Consider the following 23,382-nt stretch of genomic DNA (forward strand, 5'->3'; position numbering starts at 1 on the left):
TAAAGTCCCGCTCAGGCACCCGAGTTTTCCCGAGCGTGCAGATCGGTCGGACCTGCCGCGGTTTTTTTTTTAAGGGAGAAAGCGCTCCGGACCCCCTGCCCCCTGGGTGGGTACTTCACAGGGAAGCTGCGAGGAGTCAAAGCCCTCCCCGCCCGCGGTGGGCTGCGAAGCGAGGCGGTAGCATTTGCACTGGTGACCCCCCCAGGACAGCCGGCGGCCTGCGACAGCCCTGCCGTGCCGCCTCAGCCGCGTGTCGCCGGCGAGCCCTCAGCCCACGCCCAGCCCGGCGGGGTCACGGCGCAGCGGTCTCGGCGGCGCGCAGGCGCACAGCGCGCCCCGTCTCCAACATGGCTGAGGTGGTGCCGCTTCTCTTGCAGCGGGCGCGGTGGGGAGGATGCTGAGCCTCCCGGGAGCCTCTGCCGCCGCCGCAGCAGGGGTGGTGAGGCCTGAGGCGGGCTCCTCTCAGCCATGGCCAGGCTGGCCGACTATTTCATCGTGGTGGGCTATGACCACGAGAAGACAGGTAGGTGTGGCTGCGCGCAGGGCTGCCCCGCGGTGCCTGGCCTCTTCCCACCTCCCTTCGTTCCTGCCCGGCCCCGGCCCCCTCCCGCCTCCGGTCGGGCCGCAGGAGGAGGAGACTGCCGCGCACACGGGGCGCGTGTCCGGCCGTGAGGAGGAGGGCGGCTGAGGGCAGCGGGGCCGGCCTCACCCCCGCGAAGGGGCGCAGCGGTCGGCGGGGGCGAGGGAAGGGTTAATTCCCCTTTCCTGGGGCGGAACGGGCCGGCGGGAAAGCGGAGGGGCTCCTCTACCGCCCGGCGGCTGGCCGGGCCCTGGCACCTCCGCCTGGGGGGGCGGCCTCGCCTCCGTCTCGCGGCCTCAGCCCACCTGGCAGCTCCCCTGAACCCAGCCCTGGCCCCGCGGTGAGGGCGGCAGCCGGCCGGGGCGTACCCCGCGGCCTTGCCCCACCGCCCCGGCCGTTGGAAACGGGCAGCGGTTCCTTCGAGAAAGTGGGAGCAGCTTAAAATGTCACCCACGGACGTGCACAGCACCGGCCCCCCGCCCCGACCGACAGCCGGTGCCCAAGCGGCCGCTCCCGCTGGGCAGGCAGCGGGGGCCGGCTGGGTGCTGGGGGTGTTTGTGCGTGCCTGTTTCCCGAGCCGCCTCTGCAGAAAACGGCGGTACTGGGTGCCGTTCCCCCACCTTTGTACTTCTAGCTGAGGCACGTACACCCGCGGCCTCAATGGAGAACAAAGACTGAGGGGTCTTGGAAGGCAGTGGGGCTTTTTGCCCGTTTTGACTGGGGTCTTACAGCTTATCGCCTGTTGAAGGGGTGTTGCAGCTAACACCTGGGGAAGCGCTGTGGCACTCGGTAGGCCCTTCAGGAATGGCTGCTTTGCTTAGAGAATCGAGATGTTTTCTGTCTGCTCGGGTGAAAGGAAAGTGGTGTTATCTGCTATCGTTTTGTGGGTAAAGAGAAAGTGGTTTCTATTATGTAACTTTCTGTTAAAATATCACTTTTGTTGCTGGAGAGACCTTAAATGAGTATATAAACTGATTTGAAAATGAAGTGATTGTTAACTGGTATGTGTTTGTGCTGGGTATTTCAGAACAATCCTTTGAATGTATGTTGTTAATAAACTATTTTAAACAGTTGAATGTCCCCTAATTTATTTGACTATGCACCAAACAACACTCAAGTTTGTTACTCTAAGTAATTCTTTGAAGTAGCATTGCATGTAATCTGTATTTGTTCATTCTAAAAGTGTAGCTAATAAACTCTTAGAGTAAGATCTTTTTTTTTTTTTAAAGAAATATAATTTTCAGAGAAATCATTATATCTGTGTGTTTAAAGATACAGTGGCTTACAAAATTCTGCTAAGGGTCTCCTAGATTTTACTATACAGGTATTATTATTCCATTAGTTATGGCGTGGTTCCCTCTCCCACCCCATTTGGAAATAGACCTGTCCTAATTGTAGTGGCAAAATTATAAGATGTGAAACAGAGGGTACTTTATGTTAAAAATAAAGACCTCCCCTTTTGCCTCTCTCTTGTTTGGAACATTTTCCCCAGCAATAGTAGAGAGCCCAAATCAAAACAAAGAAGCAACCAAAAAATCCAGGGGTGCTTTTAAGGAGAAGACAAGGCAAGTAGGCTGCCTTCTTAAAGGGTATGATCAATCTGACATAGCCACTATGTGAAATAAAATCACAGATTACATTGCCAAGCTTTATGTTTGTAAAATGTCTTCATCTGTAGCGTTTAAGTATGTGTTTAACTTCCTGTACATAAATTGTCTCATTAAGTTTGTAGGATTGCTTGCATGGATGAAATTGAGCAGATTCAGAAATAACTCCAGAACCTTAATTTGAAAAGGTCATTCCCAGAAAGTAACTATTTAGACTTCATTATTTTGAATTACTTGTTGCTACTTTAATGCTTCATACTAAAAATGCTCAAAGGAACAACATTCTGTTGAAGACTAGGCATGCATTGTTTTCCAAATTCCTTTACCCCCACATGCAATCCCATAATACATGGAGTACTGACCTTTCTTTTTCTTGTAAAAGTCATAGTTTTTTGATGCATTTATTATGCCTCCTTCTATATGAAAAAGCAAGGGCAAACATTTCTAGGATTGTAGACTTATTACCCATGAAGCTTTTAAATTTTTAAGTATGTTCTTCCCCCCCCCCCCCTTTTTTTTTTTCATCTTCAACAACGTTCTGGCTTGGTTTTAATATCTTTGATTTTAATGTTGAGTGTAGTTACATTTTATAGCATTTTTTCAGGCATAATCTGTAGAATATCTTTGTGTAAACAAGCAAACAAAAATCCTGTAACCTTCCCCCTCTTCCCCAACCTGTACGTCAGCAGCAGTTTGGATAATATGCACTTGCGGTTAATAAGGAAGGATGTTTATAGTAATGACTGTTCTCCCAGAAAAGCCCTACTGCCTCTGCTATCTTGCTATAGCAGCTATCATCTGCTCTGACTTCACATGGGTATATGGATTTATTTACATGTGCCAATATCTGCAATATACTGAAAATGTGGTAAAGGTATTGCTTTCCTGTGCAGATTATCTAGCTTTATTGAAAAACAGTCACTATAAATATCTAAACTACTGTGTTTGTGTACTTGTGCAATTTAGGAGCGGATTTCTAGATTTTTCCTGTTGTGGAAAACCATTGTTATTGGTGCTACAAATTTTTTTTATCCAACATAGTCTTAAGGGGAAGTGAACGGTTTATTGTCCTCAAACCAAAGAGTATCCTTTGGGGGTCAAACATTTTAAAGTTCATTCCTGCTCCAGTCTAGGCCTATGTAAATTGATGTTACTGCAGTCCTAGTGCTGTCATCCCTATTGTGTTAAATCTTCCTTTTGTTTTCAGCTTGCTTTAGGATGCTGACCTGTCAAAAAGACCTTTCTTGCTGAGTATTTTGCCTGTGTCACTGTATTATTTTTTTTCTGGGTTACTTTTCTGCTAATTTTTCAAACAGAGTTGGCTCACCAGGATGTCAGGTGAATGTCAGTATCAGCATAAAGGAGGAGCAGGAGCATGCAGGACGACAGATTACTGCAGCCTGAATTTATATCAGCTTAAATGGTCCTAGAACCTTGGGAACAAAGATGTTAGTCAGGTGCCTTAGTCTCCTACATGCTTGGAGGAAAGTAATGGGTGCTTTTGAATGGTTCGCATTTATTTGTGCTTGGCAAGATGCACGGAGATTCAGTCTGAGTGGAAAATGAGCTTTGCCGTTGACAATTTAAGTGTCAGTAGACTTTCAGGCACGTAGGAAGTTAAGGAGAAGTCTTTGTGTTGTAAAGGGTGATCTGATTCACCTAGCTTTTTATGTATTTCAGGTACAGTTGACTGTATTCCCGCTTAAAAATTACTTAGTCTATATCTTTCACCATAAAATTAAGCTTAAATATATCATAGTTTTAATTGCTGTTGTGTATTTTAAAAACTTGTTCTGAGCCACTACAAAGAACTGCAATAGCAGTAGCTCCTATCGGAAGTTCATGTTCTGTGTCTTGACAGAGTTGGAGAAACCAGATTTAATAAATCCCTCAGACTTAATAAAACCCCTTATATTTATATTATATATAAGTGTATTATATAATTTTATAATTATTATTGTATTATATATAATATATAATTATATTAATATAAGTTATTATAAGTAATGTATATTAATAAGAACCCAACAGTGGGAATGTGAAGGATTTCAGTGATACACCAAGATTGATTGCTTTACCATGTTTATTTTGCATTCAGCTGAACCTTTACTAACATAGATAACCACATTTTTCTCCACCATATCAGCACAATATAAAGCTGTTACGTAACTTGCTACAAAAGACATTTACAGAAGTCTGTGAAGGGAACAAGGGTGCTAGAAAATGTAGGCACTCTGGGTTGAAAGCTAGAGAAAATCCCAGACTACCTTATTGTATATCCATTTCCTTTTTCCATGGATTTTGAAGTGTGTTTGATGTGCTTCACCAAAAATTCCCATTTAATATGTTTGCATAATGGAATGTGGATGGAATTTAGGAAGAACACAGATGTTTGCAAAGATCACAGAAGGGCATGAGAAAATGCCTTTTTGTTTGGTTTGGTTTGGTTTTTGCTGGTATAAGCCATAATCATAAATTTATCCTTGGAATTTACATATGGTGGTACTTGAAAAAGGTAAAAGAGAGAACATTTTGTGTCTGTCTTAGCTTAGCAACTGAAAGGTTAGGGAAGACAGTGCTAAATACTGGATTTGATTAGTTTACCCGTACACCCATAACGGCTTTCCTATAGGATGCTATTGTGTACCCAGCAGTTAACTCTGAAAACCTGCAAGATGGGGTGAAATGTTTTCTGTGAGACTTGTTTGCTATAAGAAGACAGACTAATGTTTTTCGTTCTTGCTTGTGTATGCAGTTGCAATGTGTATGACAGAAGGCTTGCAACAGTATAGCAGTTTTATTTGGCTGTTGTCATAACTGATAAATGCTGATATAACGTGTAGGTTCTGTTGTGGTTGTTTCTGTTCTGATTTTTATCAACTTCTTTTCAGGGAAGCCTTTCTTGTCTAACATAGCTTCATATCTTGGTGGATTTTGAAACTAGACAAGTGATTGATGATAGACTGGGAGAAGTTCCTAAATGCAGTTGTCTGATTTTTTTTTTTTTTTCCTGTGGGCAGATTTTGCTTGTGAAGAATATTCTTTTCATTTTGGGGGGCAAATAGAATATAATATCATGGGGATTTTTTGGTGTATTTGTTGTATATTCATAGTTGGGCATTCCTCTGGGCTAGTGTGTGTATAAGGAGTGGACGATTTGTTGGTGTCTTGGTATGAAATCTCTGTAAAACAGAAAATGTAGAAAAATAAGGGAATCAAGCTGTTACTTCAGTGGCTTTCTTATCTGTGCTGTGGCTTCATTTGATTCAAGTGCAATCTAGGGGAATCTCAAAGGGGAAAAAGACCACAACAAAAACTAAATCCTTCTTTTTGTGGCAGAAGAATTTTTGTAGCTGTAATTTAATGAAACGTCAAGTGTACTATCAGAACTGAAGCAGAATGCAGATATGTAAGTAACTGTGTTTTTCAGCCTTTCAATTTAAATCAAGACATTCATGGAGCCTGAAAGTTTATTCTATAAGCTATTTTCATTTGTCCTAAAATGCGAGGACACAGATTCTGTTGAGGGAAGTAGCATTTCATATCTTTGGGGATATTTTAAGACTGAATTGCAGTAAAGAAACTCTCTCTCCCCTTTTCTGTCCTGGATTAACTTTGTGGATTATCTAACAAAAAGACACTTTTCCTGCAGTGTGTTCATGGAAAACAGTTTGTTACGCAAGCCTGAATACTATTTAACCACTGCCCTTCTATAACCGCAAGCATATTTTTCAGTGGGGGGACAGTGAGAATGACATTTAACTCCTCCAATGTCACAAACGTAATAGTCTTATAACACTGAGGAAGATAATTATACTGCTATGGTAGTTCATTGACATGAATTTAAAATACCAGCTACCTCCCCAGCTACTGGTACTTACAAAGTAAAAAAACAAAGGAAAACCACAGTCACTGTGGAATCATTTTAAAATGTGGAACGGTAGATTCACTGTTCAACCTTGATAAACGTCAGTGAAAGTTGTATCTTACAAATATATACTGGTAATTAGGAAGTCTTCCTTTGATTCATCTCTTCTTTTACTCCTCTGCAGTAACGTGAGATGTTCAGGCTCCTTGCTTATATAGTGAAAAAAATTATTTCTAACAATAACACTATCATTATTGATGAGATTAATTTTCTTCTGCTCGATGTTTTGGGAATTGTATTCCAGTTATATATATTTGTTGCAATAAATTATTCCTTTGGTGTCGGTGGTATATTCTGAAGTCCAGGACAATCCAATTAGTGTTGATTGGGATTTGGCAGCTAAATCCCTGCTCATTGAGCCAAGAGCATGCTTGTTATTGCTTATGTTAGTGACTAGATACATCATGATTTCATGTCTCTAATGCTTACAATTCTGAATTTTCAGTCTTCTACAAATTGTATAATATGAAAAAATGCAATCATCGAACACAGTTTCAATTCTTTGTTTGCTTTGTAGTAGTCTTATGCTCAAGGTAACAACAAAGTCACTAAGCACAAAATTTCCACTAAACTGGACATAGGTAACGGACTCATAGTACTGCAGCCAAAACCAGTAGTTGGCGACAGTTAATACAGTCTGAGGTTTTGTGTAGCTGTAGTAGAGGAATGCTAATATACAGAAAACACAAAATCATCATAATTCTGGATACAAATTCAGGACAGCTGCATACAAAACCACATTGGACCCTGGGAGACCTCAATGGATAAAAAGAGACAAAGGAATGTTACTGAGGTTACAAAATCAATCACTCGGAAATTTGGGGCGGGGGGGGCGAGGAAGGTAGGTAGGAATAATGTCCTTTTAATGTGGTTTGTATGTTGTTTCCTAAGATTTAAAAATGCAAACCCCAGAAGATTCACTATCTGACACTTGGATAGGTCTTCAGCAAGATTGGAAATGTCTTTTTAAATGGTAGACTTATACGTTGGGTCTAATGGAATAGTAACTGGAAGAAAGATGAGACATTCTGGCAGAGGATTTCTCAGATACTTGCAGATGCAAAGGAATGACAACTCTTCTTTCTAGAATCTTGACTTCAGTTGTGGAAAATTGTACTTTGGAAAATGGGTTTCGTTGAGCTACCTTTGCCAGATGCCATAGAAATTAATGCCAGGAGTATTGAGTGTTGTCAGTTGGCAGCGTCCCCTTCAGGCTCTGTAGTGGGCTGCATATTGCTTTGATGTTGTTTGGGAACCCTTGCTCTGTAAAACAGTGGCCACTCTTCCTACTTACTCTGTTTGACTCATTCTGGTATTTTAAAATTCTTTCTGTCTTCTAGTTTGGCTTTCTGGGGTTTACCCCAGAAGAATCTCTGACCGTAGTGTGTCTCCCTCTTTCTTCCTCCTTCCCTCTGTTCTCTCTCTCTTAATCTCTGTTTAGCCATTTTTATCTAATCTTTGTTTTTATGAGATGAAGTCCTTTTGTCCAGTCAGTCTGATTTCTTGTGGTTTTCATCTTTAAATAAATATCAATTCATCACATAAACACAAAGGCCAGGTTTTGTCCCTGCTGTAAATTTTGGGCCTAAAAGAGTGTTTGCTAGAATTTTAGTTTAGGCAAAAAAGACTTTTCCCAGTCTTATTTCTTAGAAACAGAAAAAGTATGTGGTGTGGAGTTTTCTGAAATAATTGAGCTAGAGACAGATACTAAGCATTGAGACTTAAGATGGCACATTTAGTTTGGCTAAATAAGAAATGAAAATAGTTATAGAATAAGAGGTTAGAGCGCCCTTAGTAATGCTTATGGCTGTTAGCTATTTGCATATCTAAAAAGCATTGCGCTCATGTTTCTTCTTAGTTTCTTATAACTGCACCAGTTGTAGCACAATAAACCTTTTAGCTTGATTGCTGCATTATTAAACTCTTTCACATTTTAAATTTGTACATTTAACACATGTATTTGTGCTTTGGACAAAGAAATACAGACGCTAGTCCTTTTTTGTGACTATTGTTCTATGAACTATAAATATAATTCTTAAGTGGCAATAAGCATAAGCTGACTATATGACTACCAAAATACTCAAGACTTTTTCAAAAGGACAAAGTTGTGATCTTGTCATAAATACAACTGTAATGGACTTTTAATTCTTGAAATACTGTTGAATGGGCATACTGTACTTTTTAAATAACACTAAATTAGGAAGTCTGTGTTTTTTAATGCTATTACACAGGCTGCTTTTCATAAAAATGCAAATTGCAATTGCATAAAAAAAAAAAGCCACATGCTTTGTTCCTGCAGAGCTGTTTCTTCATAATTAGTCTCTTTTCCCAGAAAAATACATAGTAGTTTTATGAAGCTTGTGCAATGACTAAGAGTTACTGTTCTATATTGTTAGTATATGCTATTTTTAAACTAAGTTTAGCACAGATCATTTTAGTAGAAGTTACAGGAGGATTTCAGTTTTCTTTCTTCTTGATTGGTAACTTACGAAGAGAGAAGTAGGTTTCATATTTTTGAAGAACTTAGAATTTCTTAAAGAAGATTTCAAAGGAAAATTGATTATACTTTTCCTTCCTAAAACACAGATTTAAAACCACATTTTTTCCCATATTGGTAATTTAATCTATTTCTAGTCTCTCTCTCTTAGGTTGTGAGTTCTTAGAACCTTCAGTCTGTGAGAACTTTTTTCCTTCACTGTTTTTCGTTTCGTGATGGACACAGCTCTCAATACTGATCCTGTAAGAGCTGGTAGCGGATGCTAATGTGGTTGATCGAAAATTGTTATTGAATTCATTGTGTCTAGTAGAAGGGTCTGGATTTGCCCTTGGTACCCTCTTCTTTCCCAGCTTTAAAAACTCATAGTACTTGTAAACCCTAGAGATGGCTTTTGTGCAGTTCAGAAGGTCACCGCTCATTTCGTAAAGTGATGGATCCTTCTGGAGGTTCCTGGTGCTGTGACTGGCACGGTTGCTGGTGGGCTTCTAGGCGGAATTTGCTTTTTGTAAAGTAGCTTAGCCTGGGGCCTCTGCCTGAGCAGCAGATTGTGCCTGACTGCAACTGAGGAACTAGTTGGAATTCCCTGTTGTTGTGGTTTAACCCCAGCAGCAACTGAGCACCATGCAGCTGCTCCCCCCTCCCCACTCCCAGTGGGGTGGGGAGGAGGATCAGGGAAAAAAAAAAAGTAAAACTCGTGGGTTGAGATAAGAGCAATTTAATAACTAAAGTAAAATAAAATATAATACTAACTAATAATAATACAAATAATAGTAATGAAAAGGAATATAACAAAAAAAAAAAGAAATAAAACCCAAGAAAAGACAAGTGATGCAGTTGCTCACCACCTGCTGACCGATGCCCCAGCAGCAATCCACCTCTCCCAGCCAGCTCCCCCCAGTATATATGCTAGGCATGACATTCTATGGTATGGAATACCCCTTTGACTAGTTCAGGTCAGCTGCCCCGGCTATGCTCCCTCCCAGCTTCTTGCACACCTGCTTGCTGGCAGAGCATGGGAAACTGAAAATCCTTGACTTAGGATAAGCGCTACTTAGCAACAACTAAAACATCAGTGTGTTATCAACAGTATTCTCACACTAAATCCAAAACACAGCACTGTACCAGCTACTAAGAAGAAAATTAACTCTATCCCAGCCGAAACCAGGGCACCTGTTAAGGGAGGGAAGAGCTGCCGCCTGAGCATTGCCTTTGACTTTGGGATTCGCCCCACATTTCTTAGAAACATAATTAATGAATTCTTATTTTATGCATTTGAGGAGCTCCTTGCTTTTGCAAAATAGGAAACTAATGAATGTGTGTATCTCATGATCAGCAAATTTCAGCAGTGGTAGAAAGCCCAAGGTTTGCAATGGATGCTTTTAATAGTATTTCCAAAACAGATAACGAGACATATACACAGAATAAAAGGATGTTTTCTGTTCTAATAAGTAGTCAGAGTTTAGAGTTTGTGTTAGAAATTCATGCAAGTGCTAAGTGTTCAAAGTGCTGCAGAGAAATGTTTCCTGTGTAGATATCTAATAGTGACTAAAACTTAAGTGCTTAATTTAAGTAACAAATTCTGGTCCACTTTGCTAAAGTGAGTTAAGATAATGCCTGTGGAAGTCCCAGATTTGCCCTTTAGCTGGAGGCAGCTGCCCCTACGGCAATTTTAGACACTTCTGCTGGTTCCGTGCTAGTTCCACTAATGAGCTGAGGTTTTGACTCAAGCTGCCAGTAAACATGCTTTAAGCTGAGACACCTGGATTTGTATTGACATGATTGAGGCATGGGGCACATGTTCCCTTTTTCCAGCTCTGAGAGGCTGATCGTTTCCAGCAGAGAAGCAGCAAAAAGAACTAGAGCATCCCAAACCATCTCAGTAGGTTGTACTAGGGCTAGAGTGTCAAAGTTGTGGTGTGTCGGCTGTGATGGTGTTATAATTCAGCAGGACAGCCAAAGCAAGCGTCATGTTTTTTCAGTTACAGGCAACTGAAAAGAAAACAAAACCATAGAGCACCACATGTTTGTGATTTGGTATTCAAAACTTCTTTCAAAAGATTCTCTTTCCTGTTTGATTAATCTGCATAAATAACGATACCAGGTTTGCCACTGAGTAAACAGCATTGATCCAAGTAGTGATACTTTTGTAAGGTTGTTGTTTCAGTACTGGGTTTTCCAAATATTTTGTTTATAGTGTTTATTATGAAGAGAGATGAGATCATACATATTTAACAAAATATCCTTGTGGAGGCTGTTTTTATTATTTTGTTCTCTTTTGCCACATGGCATCTTTTTGGAAGAGGCAAGACTGTCACTGGAGCTTTTTTTTTTTTTTTGAGAGTGGTCTTGAAAAGTATCCAGAAAACACACTTTCTACCTTTCTGACCTTGTGAGATGTTTTTGCATTTTTAAGAAATTTGTTTGTTTACGTGTTTGCTTATGGGTTTCTTTTTCTTTTCTTTTTTTTTTTAAGAAAATATGGTCCATTTTTTTAGTAAATGGCCCATTTTTAGAAAATTGCAGTTCAAGAACATGTGGCTTCACTGGTCTAGTCTCTAGACATAGTCATTGATAGTCATAGCTGCTGTTCTTGTTAGTGGACTAGTAGAAGACAGAAGGTAACAATTTACATCCATACTTAATTCTAACAAAAATGAGGATTGTTCCTCATTACAATGAGATAGGATTTTAGAGGCCTAACTCAGGAGACTATTCATAATCTGTTGTTTTCTTGATAATATGCTTACCATTATTTGAAGTTAGAAAACCCAGAGGTAAGATTTATATAAAAGTAATAATAATAAAAAAAAGTCTTAACTTGGACTGGACCCATAGTGTCATACGTTTCGTGGAAGAGACCTTGGAGATGTTCCCTTTCCCAATGTTGTGATGGCTAAAGATAGGATGCTGAAAAATAAAACCCACGCAACTCATATCTTCCTTTGTTAGTTATGTGTGTTCTATTTATTCTTGGCCAGTGTTCTTAAAGTTATAATAAAGTTTGTGGGTTGCATTGTCTCCCCTTGCTAACCTCTTTCCTCCTTCCCCTCCCTGTCCCCCCCAAAATCAGTAATTTTTCTTGTTTCAGGTTTCTTGTAAAACTTAGGTCATGGCTACTAATAAAATACTTTGAAATCCTGAAGCAGAAGTCTCTTGAACTGCAGCATATAGTTCTGAATTAAAAATCAGTTTCTGTTTTATAAAGACCAATTTTACTCATTCTTCTTTGGGTTGGAAAAAAACCCCAAGGGTAAATATTTCAACAGAATATAAAAATTAATCAGATATTCTGATCAGTTTCTGTTATGCATCCTCATGTTTGATAATCAACTTTATCATCCAACTATCTGATTTTTTGCTGTTTTCTGTCAAAGTACACAGGTTTTGTAGCAAGAATAATTATTCTGCAAAACTCTTCAACACCCCTCCCAACCCCAAAAGGATGAGCATATGGCTTCTGTGAAAAATCTGATACAGAGGTGCCCAACTTTTTAAAAAATCCTCATATGAAGTCTAGAAATGAGCAGTAGTTATTGAGCAGTAGGAATCCCTAATTACTTACTGTCTAAATCTGGTATGTATTCGGTACCTAATATTAACTGTGCTTTCCTAAAGGTTCAAAAATAGATTTGCAGAGGCCAAAATATAAATTCTCTGTTTTATTAGATTTGTTTGATTTATGGTTTTATGAAGACTGAATCTTTTTTATTCTTATGTATTTGACAGTTACCAAGAAGAGATTTGGACTATAGTAATCTTAATATAGCAGTACAAAGCATCACATGCTTTTTACAGTTTTTACAGCAGATGGACAAAGATTTTTGTCGACAGTGTCTTGCCAATCATAATTTTCAGCAAATTTTCGTATCTGGGGCTTTTAAAGAACCTAAATTGTTGCTGGTTAAATGGTAAGAGTCTCAAGAGTTATGAGTAGATTAAAGGATAGAAGCAAGTGGTCATTATTCATAGGCAAAGTTGGTAGCATGGACTCCCAAAGTTAATTTTTCAGACCTTTTTTGTTCAACTTGTAAATATCTGGTAAAAAGAGAGGTGGAATAGTTAGGGGATGAGCCTTGCAGATGATTTAAAAGAAATAAATTAAAATAATTCAGAATAGCTGAATCTAAAGCTTATGGTGAAGGGCTCCAGAAAGAGCTCATGATACTGAGTGACTAGATGTTAAAATTTTGGATGAAATGCAGTTTTGATAAATACGAGCTAAAGTACAATAAGTGGTGACAAAAGATGGTCCTAACATACATTCACAACAGTGATCTCCAATTTAGCTATTGTCACTTAGTGAAAAAGTTCTTGAAATTTGTTGGGACAGTTCTCTGTAAACATCAGCTTTACATCTGGTGATGATGGCAACAGTAAACTCAGAAATAAACAGTATGGAATTGTGGAAAAAAAACCCACCAGAAAACATTGTGGTGTTGGGACTTGCAGCCTAGGTGACAGGAATGGATTAGGTGAATCCCAGAGGTCCTGTTCAGCCCTGGTTTCTATAGTCCCTAATCTTAAGGAAGACTGGATAGGACCTCCAGGAATCACCTGATCCATTCTTCTCCCCCAAGGCACAATTAGCTGTAGCCTTTGCTGGTCGGGGTGGATCTTTGTGTAACTCATTCTTAAAAACCCTCAGTAACAGCACTTTCACACCCTGCTTTGTCAGTCTGTTCCAGTGCTACTCTGTCTGACTTTTAGAAGGGTTTTCATAGTGTTTGACTCAAGTGGTTTTTGGTACAGTTTTAAGCCTGTTATTACTATTCTCCTTGAAGTGTGGTGACCAAACTCGATGTGGTAACTTACATGAAATCTTACCAAAACTGAGAGTGAGACTGTTATTTGCTGGTTTTGCAGGCAGTTCCATGTGCAGACATCACCCTGATTCCCATACTCCCCCCCCCCCCCCCCCCTTCTTTTTCCGCCAACATCACAACATCACTTTTTGGTCTACTTTAACCTCTACATCCCTTTTAACTAAAGTGATAACTATTTGGCCATCCCATATATGTGCAATCAGCTGTTCTGACCTAACTCTGCAGCTTTACAGTTCTCCTTAGTCATACTCTAACATTTTTTCATAACTTTTTCCAGTCTTTCAAGATCACTTTGAATTCTCATCTTGTCCTCTAATGTGCTTATTATCTGCATTTTCTGAAAGTGAGTAATAATTTATGTGTATATATATAAAATACTGGTGTGTATGTGTATATATGCTTATATATATAGAAAAAGAATAGGTTCAGTTATGTTTTGTGTTTCAGCCTGCAGTGACTTTAATCAAAAACAAAACAAAAACTGAGCATTGAACCCCATAATCACTCGTATCATAGCTGGGAAATAGAATTAATGCTGCTGTAAATATGACTGAATGTGTGTAATGAGTAAATTTGCAGAAAGTATATTCCGTTGATGTTCCTAGGTATATTAAATTTGAGGTGCTTTGTGGTATATTTAAATAGGGCTATATTTTAAGAGTCAGGGTACTTGGAGAAGCAAGTTGGCAAATTCATAAACAGCAGAACTAGTGACATCTTTCTGCACATTTTTGTCTTTTGTCTTGAATGTCTCTAGTAGTGCTGCTACTGGACAAGCAACAGGCTGTCTTGAATACTCACTTTTTTTTTCAAATCAGGGTCACTGGACAATATTTATTTGGGTTAAAGGCAGTTGATCACATAAACCTTGCTTCTGTAGGAAGCCTGTCTGAAAGTAGCATTCTTACTTGCAAGAACATGATTTACTGTCACTTAGAAGAATACCTGCTTTCCTTTGTAATAGACACATTATAGTATGCTCCAGTTAATATTCTGGGCCTGCCACAACCTCAGAAGGGAGAGGTTATGTTCTATTAATTTATTTCGGGCTCATAGTCAAGAGGCATTTAATTGTTTGCTAGGACATGGATGCAGCTCTATTTTCTTCAGTTGTGTTCTACTTTCAAACAACCAGTTCCTTCAGTTTCTTACAATTGCGAAGTATGGATTGAGGATTTTTTAAAAATTATTATTTTTACTGCTAATGGTGCATGCACTGGAAATGCATTTTGACGTGTAAAATCTTGGCAGCGTAGCTTATTTATGGGGCGGGATATGGCAGTAAGGAAATAAGTGATTTAGCATGTAAGCAGAGAATCATACTTTATTCTTGCATTACAGTTTTAAAAGAATTATCTAAAAAACAAAGAACATACTCATTGTTTAAAATCACAAATTGATGTTTATTTTAGGCCTTTCTATTTGTTGATGTTTTTTCGTTTTAGTCACGTAAGTATTTAACAGCATTTGCAGTACTTGTTTAACTATGCTTAGAGATCAGGTGAAATAATGTTATGCTACATGGACAAAAAATAATTCACATTATACAAAGTTCAGCTTTAGTGAAGACTACTAGTGTTAGAAGAAATACAAATACATAGTAACACTTCTGATGTTTCAAAGTTCATGTGTGTAGACTTAAAATAAATTTGGATACAACATATTATTTTTCAGCATCTCTTATAAAGGACTACATTCTTTGTGTTGATCCCCACTTAATTTAAGTCATTCTGGCAGATGCGTTCTTAGGGGAGGAGGGAATGAAATAAATTGTTAAACTTTGAAAGCCAGAACACAAACAAGTAGTGTTTAACTTGTGGACATTTGTGGATATTTCAAACAATGGTGTTAATTTTGATTGCCCTTTTGAAGTAGACCCATTCTTTTTGTTCTTGGTTTTGAAGCTAAACATATTGTTTGGAACTTTTCTGCAGCTGTGAAGAACAAAGTTTGTCGCACAGTAGTTTAGTAAGATGACATCATGAGATGATTTTGACTACTGTGGCAATCTGCTTGCATTTGCCCTTGTGTAAGCGTGATCACTGGCCTGTATTTGTTTCCATTTGGTTTAAATCAAGTAAGCATTGATGGAATTGCATTCTGTGGCTATTTACTTGATCCTGTTGTTCTGGGCTATTGTTATTTTGATCTGAAATCATTCTACTCAATCTCTGTTTCAGTTTGTTCTCCTAAAAGGTGCTCCAGGTAAGTCCTCTTATCTTTAGACAGCGGAGCATTCCTGTAAGGCTGTGTTGGGCTGTTGGTGGGTAACTCAGGGATGTCTGAGTGGTGACACACCAGTTCTTTGAAATTCTGGCATGACAGAAGGCCAATAAGTGCTGAGCCTTGCTTTCCCCCCCCCCCCCCCCCCCCGCCCCGGCTTATGGAGTACTGGAGAATGCAGAGCAAAACATGTCTAAGCACTTGGGGCCAAACTCTCTTGAGATCATCTTATGTTGTTTTACAACACTGGCTTGCACGTACTTGTGTGGGGTTTAGCTGGTAGAAAAGATGACCAGCCTGAACGCTGGCATTAACGCCATTCTGGCAGGTGGGTAAGGAGCTAATTTTTGCTGAATACATATGGGCCATAAGATACGCTCACACTTACTGGAAACTCTTTGTTTTTGCTGTGTTTTTAGTCTATAGTCAGTCCAGACAAAATATTTGGCCTACCAGGATATGTGAATCATTCTTCTTTGTAAGGCTTCGTTTATCATCTGTGTTCTGAAAATGTTTTGTATGAGGGAAACATTGAATGCACTCAGAAATTTTATTGTTAACGTGCGTTTTTACAGCTGTTATGTAAAAATCGTGCTTTGGTAACATCAAAATATTATTTAATTGTTTTAGCCTATTGGAACCACAGGAAATATACAGGGTGGGAAACTCCCAAATGACTCGTCACTCCTCATCACCTGTAGGTGAGCAATGGCATGCAGACTTAAAAAAAAAAAAAAACACAAAAAACCAAATCTTAGCAGCTAGTTAGTTCTGGGAAAAAAAGAGAAGAAAAGTTGCTCCTTCATCCTTTATGCATTGCTGATACTTAGGCTTTGAGTAGAAAAAAATGCGTTAAATTTTCCTTTATCAATGCAAAAATATATGTACAGTACAAAATTGATGTTAAGGATTGAGTGAACAGATTGACTTGTGTTGGTTTTTTTTCGTTGTAGTCTGGTTTTAAATGATACTAAGGGCATGTGAATGCAGGTGAGGAGGGCACTGTCTAAAATTCCATATGGACTTTCAACGTGCATCTTATTACCTGAAGGAATGCGACAGTTGCTGTGAAGTTGAGGGGAAAATAATGTTCTAGTAGACAGTTGAGATGACCTTCTAGTCACAAAATTCTGTAAGTTTTGAATAAATTTTAAATTAAGTATGACATCAGGAAGTTTGACGTGTGATATGTATGAATGATGTTTGCTGGGGTGTGAGTGTGTACAGCTCCATGTTCCAGTTCCTCTCACTAAAGGAGTGTGGCTCTGTAAATGCTTAGAGGCAGGAAGCGTTATAGAAAAATGATATTTTAAATAACAGTAAGGAATTAAAAAGGGCACTGGAAGAGCAGCTGAGAGATTATAAACATTGTCTTTTAGAGAGCAAGTGTGCAGTGTACAGAGGAAGAATCCTGTGAAGGTAGTGGAGAGATAACTAAAGGACTTGGAAGTTGGAGCAACTTCTTATTACAGAGGATTGAAAAGTAGATCAGGAGGAAGTGGATTTCAGAGCAAACATCTTGCATGTTGAGATGTGCTAAATTGTATTTACAGATTGGAGTTTAGATGTGGGTAGTTTGAGCAAGCTACAAAACAGGAATTTGCAGTGATGTGTGATACGGAACTACAAACAAACACTTGATTTAAGGCTAATGTGAGGCAGTTGGAGAAATGAGTTGCATGATATCTCTGCAGCACTGTCACAGTGTGGGCTATCAAAAAGGCCCTTATGAGGATGATTCCATCTTTACAGATTTCAGACTTGGGGAGGATTGTTTTGATTTGGGACAGATGAAGGAGATGTGTCTGAAGATACTGCTTTCGAAACAAGGAAGTGAAGACAGAAGGGATTATCTGTCTCTACTGCCTGAACTATGTTGTAGTTCATAGGCACTGTGTTGAAAATTTCAAATGAGCTGGCTTGATCATGTATTGCAAGAATATCTTGAACTTGCCAACTATGTTAAAAATTAACATCTCTGTAAATACTATTCAAAAGTAATTTTAAATTTTTGGAGGTCATGATAATTCCCTAGCTCTAGAGTGACAGTGTGTCCAGTGTAAAGCACCATTAAGCTACACTGATGTTGCAATTTAGCAGGAAATGTGGATCTTTCAAATAAGTTTTGGGTCAAGTATGTATTTCCTTTCCAAGCAAGTGCTTTTTACTAAAGATCAATGTGTTTTTTGATGTTACGGAAATATTTCTCTTATTGGTCAACTACCTAACCTGGAAATGCTTTTAGAAGTGATGATTGTTTTGCTTAAATGTGCGTCATACCAACTTTAACAAATTACACTTTGCTGTTTCTGTGGAGTACCCTTCTGGTATTGAAAACAACAAACCACGCTACATCTAAACTTAAAGTAGACTTAAAGCTTTGTTAACCTTCACCTTGAAAATTTCAGAAAGTACATTGCCTTCTGTATAAAGAATGTTATTTATGAAGGATTCTTCTATTTATTGTAAAGCAAGATGCATATTGTAAAGCATGCTTATTTTGGCTTCTGGTTTCTTGGCTTGAAGAAGGGACTGCTTTTTTGCTGCTATATCTTTTACCCAGATGTGCATTTTATTTCTTGCTTAATTTTACTTGTAATCCTTCATGTGCACATTTGATGACAAAGAAGTAGCAGAACATCCTTTACTGTGTACCAAATCATCACTTTGAATTCTGGGGAAAAAATGAGTATAATGAAACAGCTGAGATCCAAACATGTCAGAATTGAGCTTGAGAATAAACACTCTGCATTTTTCAGCTGCTCTGTGCAAGATAGTCTTTTGGAACATGAAATATGTAATTACTATGTGTGAGAAGATGCAAAGGACTCTTTATTTGATGTAAACACTGTCATAATGCTCCATGTTCTATTTTACTCCAGCTTTGGTGATTACTTACTTACTCTTTGTATTATTTGGGAAGAAGACATAAAGAACTTCTAAAGAAACTTCACAAGGTATTCCAGGTTATCACAAGGATAAAATTGATTTTATTCTTCATGGCAAAGATGTATGATTTTTTAAAAACCAGAATACAAGCCTTTGCCTTTTCAGTCATTAACCAGACATGAAGTCCAAATCCTCAAGTTCAGGGAAAAAATACTGCTCTGTCACAACATAACTTGTCATTCTGATATGGAGAGTCTGTAGAGCTTGTCAACGCCAACCCAAGGCAAATCCTGCTCTGTCAATGGGATGGTACAGTGAAACAATTGAAGGAACCTGTCTTGGAGGATTTGTCTGCATAGGGTCTCTACTGTGGGAGTTCCCATGTGAGGAATACAGCCTGCATAGATAAGGGTGTCTTATCTTTAATTAAAAATTCCCTTTTTGAAAAAGCATAAGAAAATATTTGTGTAATTGTACCCATAGTGTTTTCTGAGGTAATCATTCTTTAAGAAATATCTGTTTCCCTGGTTGGGTAGTTCTGAAATAATACCCATATTAAGTCTCTTCATCTTAGTATGTTACTATAGTAGTGTCAACAAATTTAGTTTTGGCTAAAGATTTACAGTTTAAAAGGTCAGTGGAAAAACAAAACCAATATGCTTTCCACCAAAACCAGCTATTCTTTTTAGCTGCTTCTTTCCCTTCGCCTTGTCTCCACACCAACAGACCTCAAACTTTTCATGGGTGTATGTCACTTAGTTTCTTTTGCCTGAACTTGTGAAATCTAACTTCAGTTTTCAAATTGCAGGCAAATGATTTTGTATATGGATAGTCACTGCTCCTCATATAGTCTAGACATAACGTCTAGATTGCACAGGTCTGTTTCATCGCATCTGAAATAATCTTAGATTTAAGATTTTCTCTTTTTTTCAGCCTTTTGTTTAAGATTTATATGCTAGTGCACTCAGTGACTATTTCTTTGTCTGAGACTTTCCTCGGACTTCATGCTTTATAGTGTTTGTGGCAGTTGTCTTTAAACATCTTGAGAATTGTGAACTCAGGCTAAACTCGATTTTTCAATATCCAGTTGTTGTTGGACATTCTTCATGGGCAGCCTGAGGATACAGTAGTTATTCTTTCTTTCCAAATACATTAGTTCAGGAGATATAAAATAGTTACTTATTTGCTACTAGCTTACAGTTCTACAGGTGTCTTCCCTATGGTTGGGCAATGTACATGAGAGAACATAAAGTGATGTCTTTTCTATTTTTGGGGGTCCTTCTGGACACTTAATGCAATGGTTGGGTTGAGCTTTGCTATCTATTGCCTGGTAACTTTTTCTCTGAATGGGACAGTAGCAATGTCTTCTAGATGGCGGCTCTGTGGTCTCCACTGAGAGGGGTGCAGTACAGGCACTGATGTATTTGAATGCCACTGCAGCAGTCGCATTCATACCTTTATGCTTCTAGGTGATTCTTAGCCTAGTGCAGCTGCGCAAGTGTAAACACCTCTGTTCCCTGTACAATCCAAGTTTGTCATACATTGATAGCAAACAGAATTGTAGCTTCCTTGCCTGTTCACTTCAGACTAAGGCAGTATGTTTCTCATGTTTTTCAGTAGATGTAGGAGACTTGTACGAGGGTAACGAAAAATGTTTTCCTGAGCTGTTTTATCAGATGGTTTATCACATAGTCCAAGTAAATTACCTCATTTAGAAGAAGAAAGCTCTGAGGGGAAACTGAGGTACTATGCCCATAGCTGCGCATTTATGAGTTCAGCATTGTCACGTTGATTCCCTTTCCCAGCCTCTTTGCATGGTATTAAGAATAAATAATCCCTGTATCTCTCCCAAGAGATAAGCTTTCCAGAAAGACCTGGAAAGTCTTGAGTAAAATGATGATCAGTTCATACTCCACCTATAAACATGCAACTCTGAGGTAGCAGATGTACGTGGAACGTATATGCAGTGCCAAAGAGATTGTAGACCTGGAATTTTTACACATTGCAAGTGTGTTGCTGTAGATGATGTGCAGGGGGAGGTTGCTGTGACTATTTAGAGTTGTTCTGGTAGGTTCTGCTCTATGTGTCATCTGATTCTCCAAGCACGGTGGTATGAAGCTGGACGTTTATGCTGCCAAAATACAGATCATATGATTATGGGCATATTCTAGGTCCATTATTTTATTTCTGTCTGTAGGGCTGCCTTATTAGATCTTGCAACACTGAACTGATGTTCTGTCCTAGTGGGAAACATGAGAGGAGTGGCTTTGGCCTCTTCAGTTTAAAATGAAGGCCATTATTAACTTTTTTTCAATAATTGTTCTGTTTGGTTATGTTCTGGTTTGAGTCATGAAGGAGTTGCCAAGTGTTGTGGTTTAGGCCCAGCCCGCAACAAAGCACCGTGCAGCTGCTCACTAATTCCTTCCCCCCCGGCAGGGTGGATAGGAGAAAATACAACGAAAGGGCTCGTGAGTCGAGACAAGGACAGGGAGGGATCACTCACCAATTGTGGTCACAGGCAAAACGGACTCGACTTGGGGAAAGAAGAAATCAACTTAATTTGTTACCACTCAAATCAAAGTAGGATAATGAGAAATAGAACCGTATCTTAAAAACACACCTTCCCCCCACCCCTCCCTTCTTCCTGGGCTCAGCTTTGCTCCAGATACCTCTACCTCCTCCCCCCACCAGCGGCACAGGGGGACGGGAATGGGGGTTGCGGTCAGTTTGTCACACACCATTTCTGCCGCTCCTTCCTCCTTGCGGGGAGGACTCCTCACACTCTTCCCCTGCTCCAGCGCGTGGTCCCTCTCATGGGGGTCAGCCCTCCACAAGCTTCTCCAACTCAAGTCCTTTCCGCGCACTGCAGTCCTCCATGAACTGTTCCAGCATGGGCTCTCCCACAGAGTCACAGCCTTCTCTGGGCCCAGCCACTTGCTCCGGTGTGGGGTCCTCCATGGGCTGCAGGGGAATCTCTGCTCCACCGTTAACCTTCCATGGGCTGCAGGGGGACAGCCTGCCATCTCACCATGGGCTGCAGGGGAATCCCTGCTCTGACGCACCTCCTCCCTCTCCTTCACTGACCTCGGTGTCTGCATGGTTGTTTCTCCCACATCCTACTCTGCTCTTCGCTGTAGCTCTTCTTCTTTTCAGCAGTCTTTTCCCCTTCTTAACTATGCTATCACAGAGGCACTACCAGTGTTGCTGATGGGCTTGGCCTTGGCCAGAGGCGGGTCCAACTTGGAGCCGGGGAAGCTTCTAGCAGCTGCTCACAGGAGCCACCCCTGTAGGCCCTCCCCCGCTACACAAACCCAACACAGAGTTGCCTTTTTTTATTTACTCTGATTGACACAATAGAGTTGGGATCTGGTAGAATTACTAAGGCAAGAAGATTTCTCATCAGAGGTACTTTCAGGAATGGGATTCTTTCCCACCCCCCATGGGGGAAAGCCAGGATCCAGAAACTTAGCACAACGGTTTTTGTTGGTTTTTTTTTTTTTCCTTTTAAATTGAGAGTAGGTATTCTATGAGATTTGTAACTTCCTTTTCAGTTTTATGTAGCAATTCTTGTACATGCATCAGAAAAAATGGATTTTTGCCATTTTGTTTAACTTTAGTACGATTTGTTGTTTCCAAATCAATGGCTAAACATTCTAATTTTTCTGTTAATGCAAAGCCTTGGTTTTTTTTTAATTTTGCAAGTAGATGTTTAACTTTGAAAGTTCTGAAGTTTAAGTACTCAATCTCCAGTAAATTCTTTTCTCCTCTGTTTTTCCGTTGACAATAAACTTAACAAAAAAGTCCATGAGGCTAAATAAATGACAGGTACAGATATGAGATAAGGGTAATAGGATGATGTGTACAAACCCTGTAACTCCTTTTTGTAAATTTCTATTAAAACATGTAGTTATTAAGTAATACAAGTCCTCAGAGGCCTAGTGTGCGAGATGTGCATACAACAGTTGAAAGTCATGGTGATGCCAAACAGTATTGGAAATTCCTATTAAAATTTAAAATTGCATTCACTGTATAACTGGACACAGAACGTACTATAAAGCCAGGGGTACTGTTTCATGACTGCTGAGTTTTCAATGTATTATCTCTTGAGATTTCTGAGAAACAACTCCTGTTGAAAGACTTGAAGTTTTTACCAGCTGCTAATAAATTATTCCTATATGACTGTTTTGCTAAAACGAGAATGGCAACAAGTTACAAAAGTTAGGCAGTAGAAAGTCTGTATCTTCTCCGTCTGCAGCTCTTCTCAATAATTGTCAAAGTATTTTTATTCTTGTTAGAAAGCATTAAGTAACTCACCTCAGCTGCAACTTGAACAAAAATCAACCCCAAAAGCTAACCCTGATAAGTTACACAGAAGCAAGGGAGACCTGGAGGGCAAACAAAAAACAGACACCACCACAAAAAAAACGAAACAAAAAACCCAGAAGCACCACCAACAAAAAAACTAAACTAAAAAACCCCCAGCAATCACTTATTTCGTTTTTCTCATATGCTTTTTGTATAAGTTTGAGGCCCTCAGATCCACAAATGGATTCTGTGATTTATTTCAGTAATGGATAGCAATAGGTTTTATAGTGTATGTGGTCAGCCACTTGAGGGAGTTAATACATAGAAAGCATGAGGATGAAAAGGTAAGACCTGCTTCTGCCACACAAGATTTTACCTCTGTGTCAGGAAGACCTTTTCGCTAAATTATGTCAACCTCTATGGTTGAAATATTGTTCAGTGATAGGGCAGTGAGGTGCGGAGCATTGATTTCTGTTCAGCTTCTCTTCTGCAAACATGTGGTGCTCTAACTGAAGCATAATAAAAGTATG

The 23,382-nt window shown here is 39.5% G+C and overlaps 1 protein-coding gene across 2 annotated transcripts in view; it reads left to right on the forward strand.

The window, feature by feature from the left end:
* The first annotated feature begins 454 nt into the window (after positions 1-454).
* The window catches only part of SBF2 (SET binding factor 2), a 279,067-nt gene continuing 256,139 nt past the window's right edge, over positions 455-23,382 (forward strand). For both annotated transcript variants that reach the window (XM_050896977.1, XM_050896976.1), the window contains exon 1: positions 455-523. In XM_050896977.1, coding sequence (XP_050752934.1) covers positions 469-523 — 55 coding nt within the window. In that variant the 5' untranslated portion in view covers positions 455-468. The remainder of the gene's footprint in view (positions 524-23,382) is intronic.

This window comes from Gymnogyps californianus, chromosome 5, assembly GCF_018139145.2.
Source record: "Gymnogyps californianus isolate 813 chromosome 5, ASM1813914v2, whole genome shotgun sequence".
Lineage (NCBI taxonomy): Eukaryota > Metazoa > Chordata > Aves > Accipitriformes > Cathartidae > Gymnogyps > Gymnogyps californianus.